The sequence below is a fragment of the Bison bison genome, unplaced genomic scaffold (assembly GCF_000754665.1).
Source record: "Bison bison bison isolate TAMUID 2011002044 unplaced genomic scaffold, Bison_UMD1.0 scf7180017864163, whole genome shotgun sequence".
In the NCBI taxonomy this organism is placed as follows: Eukaryota; Metazoa; Chordata; class Mammalia; order Artiodactyla; family Bovidae; genus Bison; species Bison bison.
In genome coordinates, this window is record NW_011494735.1 from 5034615 (window position 1) to 5046017 (window position 11403).

Sequence of the window (11403 nt, forward strand, 5' to 3'; positions counted from 1 at the left end):
AGGCCCATTGCAATAGTCCAGGTAGGAGCTATGATAGCTTGGACTAGGAAGGTGGGCACAGACATGAGTGAAATTAAAGAATTGTGTGAGGGGAACAACATCAAGGCCTGGTTCTGGGTTGGATAATGACTCCTAGGTTTCTGACTTACCCAGCAGGATTGATGGAGAGTGCTATGCACTGAGTAAGAGAACTCTGCACCACAGCCATCTTTGGCGGGGAATATCAGGAGTTTCATTTTCATTCATTCAGTCCACAATTTACTGTGCTCTTACAATGTGCCAAGCACTGTTAGGATCTGGGGATTCATTGATAATCAAGATAAAATCTCTGCTGTCATGAAACTTATATTTTCATTGGCAGAATAGACAAATGATTTTTTTTTTAAAGAATTTCAGATAGTAGTGAGTGCTGTGAATTAAATAAAACTGCAGACAACCTCCAAGGGGTGGGCGAGACTGTTTTTAAGTCATCAGAACAGGCACCTCTGAGGAGGTGACATTTTAACAAGACCTGGCTAATGAGGGAGGTGCCCAGTGCGGAGACGTGGGCCAGAGATTGTTTTCTAGATAGAAAGGACAGCAGGGGCATGTGTACAACAGTGACAGGTTCAGAGTGAGAAGGCCTGTGGAGCCTGGAGGAAGGAGGCAGAGGAGAGGTGGGGAATGAAGGTGGGAAGGGAGGCTGGGTAAGGAGTGGGGATGTTATTCTAATGTCAGTGGGAAGCTCTTGGAGGATTTCAAGCTATTAAATATAAATATCTGATACACTTGATAAATAAAATTACTGGCTACTTAGTGGAGAGCACGTTATACTGGGGGAGAGTAGAAGCAGTGAGGCCAGTAAGGAGGTTTTTAGGTTCAAGAACAGATCATGAAGTCAGTTAAATTAAACCTGGGGACCCCATGTACTACAAGTATTCTACGGATTTAATTCAGGTTTTAACAATAATAAAACCAATTTGACAGAAATTCCAAATTCTCTATAAATATGTACAAAAAGAAAAAAAATCAGTTTTCATAAGACATCTTCATGATTAAAAAGGGAAGCAAGTGGAAGATTTGTATTTATCTTATTAATAGATCTTGATTTTTAAAAATTTGTGTTTTTTTGGTGAGACCTCAGGCTATCTCCCCTTTGAAGCAATAAGCCAAGCTTTCTAATTGTAGAAAATGATGCTTAAGATCAGAAAGTAGTGTTTTGAACATCGCATTGATAAACTCGAAGTTAATAACTAAAGGCAACAATTACAAGGAGTAATCAGGAAAATTTGGAGCTATATTTGATTTTACTGGTTTACATTATTCTAAAAGTGAAGTAATACAGGGATTTTGACCCTCGTGATACATAATCATTGTGGAAAAACAGAAGATGCTGACCAAACCAAAAAAGTTAAAGTCATACCTACTGTAGAAACAGCCATTGTAGTGTATTTGTTTATTATGCTGTAGATAAGTTTTCATAATATATTTTCCCTCACCTAGCAGTGTATTATAAATGTACTTCCATGTCATTAATTTATAATTTGATTTTTAATTGTGAATATGATATCTGTAGTTATACTGTGGTTTTTTTAAAGGCTACATGCTTATTGCTGTAACATTTTTTAAAACTAGATGCCTATTGTTATATCTTAATTTTCCTGTTTTGAAAAATGCTGTAAAGAAATCATCTGTCCTTTACCTACATTTTTGTTCTTATTGTTGTTACCTCTTTTTATGTAAATATTCCTTAAATATTAATTTTGGGGTCAGAGAACCACAGTATTAAGGCTTTTGCTGTGATTTACCAGCTCCCCTGTGAGGTTGTGCTACCGGTAACACTGATGAGAGCGCCAGTTTTACTACATCTTTGTCAACTCAGGGTATTATAGCTTGTTTCTTAAAATTTATTTTTATAATTTGTTAAGTAAAAAATTAGTACTTATATTAATACTTGTATTTTGAAATTATTTGATGAGTGAGGTGTAGAATGTGTTTGCTCTTTGTAGTTTGTATATGAATTGTTGATATATGTCCTTATTTTACCTTTAAATTAGGTTTATCTTGCTACTTTTAAAGAAATATTTATGTAACAATGGTGATTCATTGTCAATCCAGTAAGTTGTGTATTTTCCCCAAGTTTGTCATTTTTCTTTTTCTTTTTTAAAGTATTTACGTATTGTTTTTATTTAGCTAAATATCATTATATTGGTTGTTAGTCCTATAAAATCTTCCCCACATGAAGGTTTCATAAATTTTCCCCATATTTTTCCCTATTTCATTTATGGTTATTTGTGTATTTAAATGTTTGTTTTATTTATATATGTGTACCCACATATATGCTTTTTTTTTTTTGTCGTTTAGAAAGAAAGTCGTGCTATATCCCTCCTGACTTCTCCAGCTGCTGGTATTAAAACAGTTGATCCCTTGCCTTTGAGGGAAGATTCTGAACCCAATATCCCCAAATTTGTTGAGACAACTCTTCCCGTTTCAAAAATGCCAGAATACCCACCTAACACACCTGGGAAATCTGCTTTTCCACCCTGCGCCACATCCTACTGGCATCCTTCTCGTCGAATTCAGGGCTCCCTGAGAGATCCAGAATTCCAGCATAATGGTAATTATTTAGGTTTTAATTTTCTGTCTATTAAAAGGAAAGTGCTATATTGATAGATACAAAGGCTATAAGTATACCATTTTATTTAGTTTTAGTTAACATAGTAGATCCGGAGAAGGCAATGGCACCCCACTCCAGTACTCTTGCCTGGAAAATCCCATGGATGGAGGAACTGGTGGGCTGCAGTCCATGGGGTCGCTAGGAGTCGGACATGATTGAGCTTTTCACTTTCACTTTTCACTTTCATGCATTGGAGAAGGAAATGGCAACCCACTCCAGTGTTCTTGCCTGGAGAATCCCAAAGATGGGGGAGCCTGGTGGGCTTCCATCTATGGGGTCGCACAGAGTTGGACACGACTGAAGCGACTTAGCAGCAGTAGCAGCAACATAGTAGATCTCTTTAAACAGAAAAAACCCTCATCTTTGACACACTAAGTTGTGCTATACCCAAGTTCACTTTGGTCTAAGTGTGAGATGTCTCTGACATTCTTTTCCAAAAATGTATAGGCAACCCATTAGATGCCAGAGCACCTCTTCCCCAGGTATGACAACCAAAGATGTCTTCAGACATTACCAAATGTTACCTGGATATAGAATCAAGTCATAAAATATTTTCCTTCGGTTTTATTAGCTATTGCTTTGCTCTTTTTTTATGTCCATTATTATTGTTGAGAAATCTGATGCACTTTTTATTTTTGATTTTTGTGTATGACTTTTTTTTTCCCTGACAGCTCTTAGCATCTTCTCTTTATTCCTAGTGCTCTGAAATTTTATGGTGGGTCCCTTTTCATTCATTTTGCTAGTACTCAGTAAAGCTCTTCAATCTGAAAAGTCATGTTCCTCAGTTCTGGGAAATTTTCTTAAATTATTTAGTCAGTAATTTCTTCCCCTGCAGTCTCTCTTGCTCCCTTCTGGCACTGTTATTTTTCAGATGTTGGACATGTTGAAGATGCTATTTTCTTATCTTAGCTGTCATATTTTCCATCTCTGTCTTTTTGTTTTAATTTGAAAGGGTTACTATTTTTTATCTTCTACTTGAGTTTTAAAATATGTTGCTACATTTTAAATTTCTAAGTTTTTTTTAAAAACATTGCATACTCCTTTTATATAAGCATTCTCTTATTATTTCATGGATAGCATGTTTTACCTGGTTGAGGAGATAAATGATACATATATATAATGCCCCTATTTGGAATATGGTTTGTCCTTTCCCCTAATTGAATCTGGTGTCTTTCAGTCATAAAGTAGCTGTGATAAACCTTCTTTAGCAATAAGACCTCAATTCCTCTTTTGGAAGATGCGCTGTTACCCTGCTGTGCAAAATTAAAGATGGATCTGATAGACTATTTTGTAGAAAGACAATTAGATTCCTGATTCAGTTTTCCCTTCCCTTCAACTTTCAGTGGTACTCAGTACTCCCAACCACCCAGCCATCAGGGGAGCAAATTGATTGCTTCTTGGTTTCCCTTCTCTGCTGCCTTAGGATTCAGCTCCATTGGCTATGATAACCACACACTCACTGCCTTCCATTTGCTTTCCACTTTTCAAACTTTTGTTTCTGTTTTCTTGTTTCCCATTTTCTTTTTCCTAGGTTTATATTGCTTTTGTACATGTGTATAGTCCAACTATAATCTTTAAAGAGAAGCTTATTATATTTCCTTCAAGTTAGATTAGTATTGTCATTGAGAAGAATCCCAGGAGGTTATCCCCTGTTTGTTTACATATTTGCTAAGCATATTATAAATTAATGAATGGCCCTTTGGCAGGAATTTCTATTAAAGGTATAAAATTAAACTTTTTGACAGTCTACCTTCTCTTCAAGTTGACTGTAAGATACATTGTTGGGTGGCTTTGAAGGATAATTTCTTATGGCTTTTGTTTTTTTTTAAAGTGGGAAAATCAAGGATGAACAATTTCCAGTTACATCAGCATGAAGCCTTTAATGATGAAGGTATTTCAATAGTCAAATAACACAAGATAACAGTATATTTTATTAGATAGTAGTTTATAATAGTATAATGATTTGACATTCAGTTAGCACTTTATAGTTTACAGAGTACTTCCATAGATGTCTTTTCATTAGATCCTTAAAACTCTGTGAAGGGGGTAAACTATCCCCATTTTATACATGAGTAAACTAGGCACTAAGCCTTGAAGAATCTGTTTTAAAGCAAATGGATGGCAAGAGATGCATCACACCCACCATCAGTACTCTCTTTTCCACCCTGGCTGACTGGTGGCTCAGGAATCGGCTTAGCATTACATCCATCATTTTCTTCAAATGTCTGTATATTCTCAAAAAATACATGATTAGGGAAAATGAGTGTTTTTCTCTTGTGTAGTTTTTATTCTGAAAAATTTGGTTACTGATAATGGTGGCAGGAGGAATTTTGAATTCTTGATGTTGAACAATTGAAATTACTATTTTAATGCAACCTAAGAAGTATAAAATTACTGTTTATAAGTTTTGAATTTGAAAGTAAATTTGAATACTTTATGTATTATGGCTTCACACACATTGATGGTTCTTTCCTCTTAGCAAGTTTGACACTCCTTTCAGAATTCAGTGAGCTAGAAATCAAGTTGTTATGTTTTGAAATGCCAATATCTGGACACTGAATCCTATCTTGTTTTCTTTTTAATGGAAAAACAGTGTTTACAAATAACTTGATAATTGATTTGCTTACTCAGAATGAGAAATTTCAGTAATAATGAAGGGTAGCATATTAAAGTCACATCATTTCTATATTAAGTGAAATTACTTTAGAAATGTGATGTGGGTACCATGTGAAGGTATGACATTTTGTTTTTAAAATGTGAGGGTTTCTTTTGCTCAAACAGCTGTGCTTTTTAAAGTAGGACAAGATAGTATGATGATGAATTGTTTCCAAGTAATACCAAAATCACAGTCCATGTGTTTGTGTTAATGACATAGCGGGATTTCAGAAAAAAAACAGAATGCTCATTTAATATTGAAATGTTTGATTTCTAAATATGATAAACTTGGAAAATTACTGTGAATGATCCTAAAAATACTAATCTTATATTTTAATAGACTATGTGTTTCTGATAGTCAGTATTGACATTACAGAGCTTGATGCTTTTAATTTTCTCTTGATGTTTTGAAACATAGTATTTTTATAAGAGATTTTTTGCACTGAATATAATTCTTTCATTGCAGATGAGGACAGATTATCTGAAATTTCTGCTCGCTCTGCAGCTTCTAGTCTTCAGGCTTTTCAAACTCTGGCACGAGCTCAAAAAAGGAAGGAGAATTTCTGGGGCAAAACATAACTAGGCAGACACCTAGTTGAGTTGCTTTTATCTGGGGGAACCATTGGCATACTTTTTTCATTATGCTTTACTATGTTAAGACTTCAAGTATTTGGATTTTTTGCTAACATTTCCCACTTAAAAAGAATTGGTTTTTTTTTTTTGCAATACTCAATTCAGTCTACTGGAAAATTTTTAACACAGGTTCATGAAATTTTAACTTTTGAAGGATTCTTTTTGCATCTGTTCCCAAAGTGTAAAGACATAGATTATGTAGTTCTTCACATGTTCTAATTTGTATAATGTGTCAAGGCTAGCTGGTAGAATTGTGAATTTCCCCTATCCAGAGAATATTCATAAATATGAATAAAGTAAAGTAAAAGTTAAAATCTAAATGTGAATATAGATTACCTGAAGAGTGGCTTTATGTATCTTTACAATTGTAGATGTCATAAAATGAATTTGTTGTTCCTTTACCTTTTGCTGTGGTGTTTATTTTAGTACCTTCTGTTTGTGGTTGCAGTGTTAAAATAATTGTACTTCATATTGAAAATACTAGCTTTTGTATATACTTTTCTTATTTATGTAACAGAGTTTGCTGAGAGAATATATTTTTTATCTTTGTGTGTATTCTGTTTGTATAAGGACTTTGGCTTACATTTGAATAATGTCTGAATTTTGAAAAATTTGTATAATGGAAAATTAAAACTTTGTAGATATTTTGAAATAAAACGATCCACTGTTTCAGTTCTGTTTGTTTCAAGCGTTTCAAGGGTTTGGCTTCTCTAGAGAGTTATTACATGGAACAGATGATTATCTTTTAAAAACATTTTACTCACAACAGCTTAAGCACTTCATACTTCTTTTGCATTTATCCAAATGCAGCAAAACTGAGTCCACAATGTTTTTGCACAAATATAGGAAAAAACATAGAATTTCCAAGGCAGACTCATTTTTTTAAAATTTGACATAAACTTTTTGATTATACTTCTTTAACTCTTAGGACATGTTCTGTGGTCTTACTCTTTATCTTGCTTGTTTATCATTTGCTTAATTTTCTAAAAAATACGGATTTCATAAAATATAATGCATAAAATATTTACATAAATATTTACAATAGACAGAAGTTACTGAAGATAATACACAGAATATTGATGCCTGCTGGTTAGAAAACAAGTGTATAGTCTGTGTTCTAAAGTGCTTAATTTGGTCAAGAGTGCTTTTGCAAATCACTGGTTCACAGTAAGGGCCTTAAAGGTCTTATGTTATCATGAGATTATAAAGAACTGTAGGCATACAAACTATTTGCTTACATTCCACAGACCTTTTAAAACTGTTGATTTAAAAAGTTACTAAGCCCCAGCAATCTCACTACTGGGCATATACCCTGAGAAAATCAGAATTCAAAAAGACTCATGCACAATTATGTATAATAAACTGCAGTTATTAAAAATTTTACAGTTCAGGGACTTCCCTGGTGGTCCAGTGGTTAAGACTTTGTCTACCAATGCGGGAGGTGCAGGTTCGATCCTTGGTTGGGGAGCTGAGCTCCTACATGCCTTGTGGCCAAAAAACCAAAAACATAAATGATACTGTAAAAAATTCAAAACAGACTTTAAAAATGATCCACATAAAACAATCTTTACAAAAGCATATAAAAATTTTACAGCTCATTGAGTTTGGAAAGAATGTATACATCTGCGAAACCAACACCACAACCAAGACACACTGCATTTCCATCATCAAAAGTTTCCCCATTTCGCTTTGCAGTTCAATCCATCCCTCCCACCCCAGTCCTCAAAGGAGATCATTAATCTGCTTTCTGTCAGTTTATAATAATTTTATATACATGGAACCATCTTTTTTATCTGGCTTTCACTCAGCATGTTTTTGGGTCATCTATGTGTTGGGCACCTATGTTCCTTTTTATTTATTTATTTTTCTATGTTCCCTTTTAATCCACTCACTTATGGTGGACTTTTGGGTTATTTGCAGCTTGGGACTATAATGAATCAAGTCTACTGTGCAAATCTTTGTATAGACATAAGATTTTTCATTTCTCTGGAAAATCCTAGGTAATTCAATTTTTTTTATCTTTAACTTCAAGTATATGGTACACCCTATTATAAACTGGTGATTTGGTTTTTTTGTTGAAATTGGTATCTCAAACTAGACAGGGGAACAAACATCAGGATCACAATGGAAGTAGCACACCAATTGCCTCTGTTCTTTGTCCCTATCTTCACCCCAGATGCTGAGATGGTCATATGTCCCTGGTTGAGAGCTCAGACAAAAGTGCACATACATATAATTCAAATTTTGTATACATGTATGGGAATGGATATTCATGTTGAATCTCATCTCAATCTTGTGGGAGTCTGAACTCCCAAGTTAAGAACTCTTCAAGGATGATTTTTGAGGATTAAGGGTAAAACATGATAAACACGCTTAGTGGGGCTTCCCAGGTGGCTCAGTGGTAAAGAATCTGCCTGCCAAGCAGGAGACCTGGGTTTGATCCCTGGGTTGAGAAGATCCCGTGGAGGAGGAGATGGCAATCCACTCCAGTATTCTTGCCTGAGAAATCCCATGAACAGAGGAGCCCGGTGAGCTACAGTCCATGGGGTCACAAAAAGTTGGACATGACTTAGTGAATAAATAACAACAACAAAACATGCTTAGTACTTGGAATGTATTACCTCGAGATTTAAGTATATATATTATCATTTTACAGATGGGAAAACCCTCTTAGGTGGCTGGACTAAAACCTGATAGCTGGTGGGTTCGATCTAGGTCTTCTTATTCGATCTATCCACACTGCCTACTCTGGAGTGTTTATACTAAAATTGTGAGTCCTACTGTGATTCAGTTTTCCCTGGTTGATTCATTTGGAAGTTAATTTTTTTTTTTTACTTCATCATCTTAGAAGATAAACACTTTTCTTTCTAGTCAGATAAAAAAGTATATGGGAAACAAGTTATTGTACTGGTAGAATCAATCAAAATAAAAGTGAGTTAACATTCAAAACAAACTTGTTCTCATATAAGTAGTGTTGCAGCTGGTTACTCAGGGAGCTCAGGATGGATTATGTACCTCTGTTGCAGTTGCAGACACCCCCAAAATATTTATCACAACTTCTAGAAGTTTACCAAGGGAACAAATACTCTAAAATGGTGAATGATCCCAGAATCATTTATGTTTGGTTTTGGAATATGTTTTAGGACCTTTACATGTGGTGGCATTAGTCATGATGGCGTGCTCAGGGCACAGTCTTTGTCATCGCTGCCATCATCGCTCTTTCAAAATGAGTCAGTGGTGCAAAGGCTACCACAGGCAGAACAGTCCCTGTCATTGGATGAGCTAGGGTTGTGCCCTGCCTGAGAAAAGAGCCTGCAGTCTAGCCAATCGAATTAAAAGCAAGCCAGTGGTATCTTCACTAATGGTGATCCTGTAATCTGAGTTGACCTTATGCATCTTTCTCCTATGGTGAATGGAGGCATAGAAAGCTCCAGCCTTTTTTGTTCCTTCCAGATTCAAACTGTCAAACTCTTTCATATTTCATTTCCACCTGATCCTACAAGTCCTGCTAAGGGTAGCAGCCTCTCTCAAACAGAGGACAGCTCTCCTGCTATACTACACCTGCTATAATACAGGTAAGAAGAAAGAGTAGTCATCCTAAACCTGGCATCCATTCCCTGGTGGTGCAGTAGATAAGAATCTGCCTGTCAATGCAGGGGTCACAGTTTCCATCCCTAGTCCAGGGATGTGGACCTGGTCCACATGCTGGGAAGCACCTAAGCTCCACAACTACTGAGCCCACGAGCTGTAACTATGGAAACCAGAGTGCCCAGAGCCTGTGCTCCACAACAAGAGAAGCCATAGCAATGAGAAGGCTGAGGACCTCAACCAAAAGTGGGCCCTTCTCACGGCAACTAGAGAAAGCCCACACAAACAACGAAGACCCGGCACAGTTCTAAATTAACTAAATAAGAATTCTTTTTAAAAATGACTATATATAAGAATGGAATCTGCTTCTCTTCCACTAAATGCTCCTTACCCATTACTCCTCAGGACCATATTGAAGTGTGTTCTTGGCAATTGAGAGAGGCGTGGGGTCACCTGGGTCCCTCTGGAAGTCAGAGCAGGAAGCTAACAGACATAATGATGTTTGGGGAATTCGAACCACACAACCAATTCGAGCCACATAATGGACAATTTCGATAATCTTGGGAAATTTTTCAGTTTCTGACTATATATTTTACACCAAGTAGTATAGTGAAGCTGACTTTTGGGTCAATTGCTAAATATTCAGAACTTTTGTGAGCAGGTTGTTAAACCATCAGTAGCTTGAAATTGACCATTTGAAAATGGTGGGTTAGGGTTTCCTCCCCATTACCCCCAAAGGCAGTTTATAAACTTACCACGGCAGCCACTACACAAATCTCTGTGTTGTTGCTGTTTTTTTTTTTTTTTTTTTCATATAATTTGCCTGATAGAGAAAACAATCCACTTCAGGAAGGAGAAAAGAGCAGCTCAAGATAAGCTGCTATAAGATTTACTAAACCTTTCACATCTTCCTTGGCTTATAAAAATAAAGTGGTTTAGTTTCCTTTCTTGGCTGAAGTCTACCTAGAAAATAAAAATAAGCCACAAATCGCAGATACTAGAATGTAAAGGGACACTATCCATGATCCACCCATAAGACTACCCAGAGATGGGGCCTGGGAATCTGTATATGTCTTCCTTGGGTGATTTTGATATTCAGGTAGTTTGGGAACCACTGGTTTTGGGGTTACAGTGGAGTCCTAACTCAACCTTGAACAAGCTGGTTAAACTCCTTTGAGTCTGCTTCTCACCTATAAGACTTAACAATTAAATGACTTAAAGTCTGTAAGGATATTTTATGTATATTGCCCAAATGTCATTCTGCAACCAAGCAAAAGCCCCTCTCCCCCAAGTACAGAACCAAGCAGTTAATGATTAGGACAATAGAGTGTACCCACAGCAGCCCCCTAAGCTATGCTGCAGGCAGATCATCCAGGCAAGACATCTGAAGATAGAGTCAGCCAGTCTGTACTCAACAAAGAAGGAGGCAGAACTCAACCTCCTGCCTCAGTGATTCCCTGAGATTCTCTCCCCACCCCCCATCTACCACTTTTTCCTTTAAAAACTGTCATGGCTAAGCAGAATCTTTGGAGTTGGTCTCAGGACATGAGTCTACCTTCTCCCCAGACTGCTGGCTTTTCTGTTTAAAGTGACTTTCCTTTCTACTACACTTGCCTCTCGAATTATTGGTTTATGAGCACCGAGCAGCCAAACCTGGATTCAGTTACAATTCAATTGAAAATGTTACTTCTGTTATTTTGAAGGCAATTTGTATTAAAACAATGGGAGAATGGGGGCTTCTCTGGTGGCTCAGTGGTAAGGAATCCACTTGCCAATGCAGGAGACACGGGTTTGACCCCTAATCGGGGAGGATCCCACATGTCTCAGAGCAACTAAAGCCCATGCTCCACAACTATTGAGCCTGCGCGATG

At 36.6% G+C, this 11403-nt stretch overlaps 1 protein-coding gene across 1 annotated transcript in view; it reads left to right on the plus strand.

Annotated features, from left to right (window-relative positions):
* MDM1 (Mdm1 nuclear protein homolog (mouse)) overlaps positions 1-6606 on the plus strand; it is a 28854-nt gene extending 22248 nt beyond the window's left edge. Inside the window, exons 13-15 of the mRNA XM_010841564.1 lie at positions 2344-2596; positions 4488-4547; positions 5778-6606. Coding sequence (XP_010839866.1) covers positions 2344-2596; positions 4488-4547; positions 5778-5890 — 426 coding nt within the window. The 3' untranslated portion in view covers positions 5891-6606. The remainder of the gene's footprint in view (positions 1-2343; positions 2597-4487; positions 4548-5777) is intronic.
* Positions 6607-11403: the final 4797 nt, after the last annotated feature.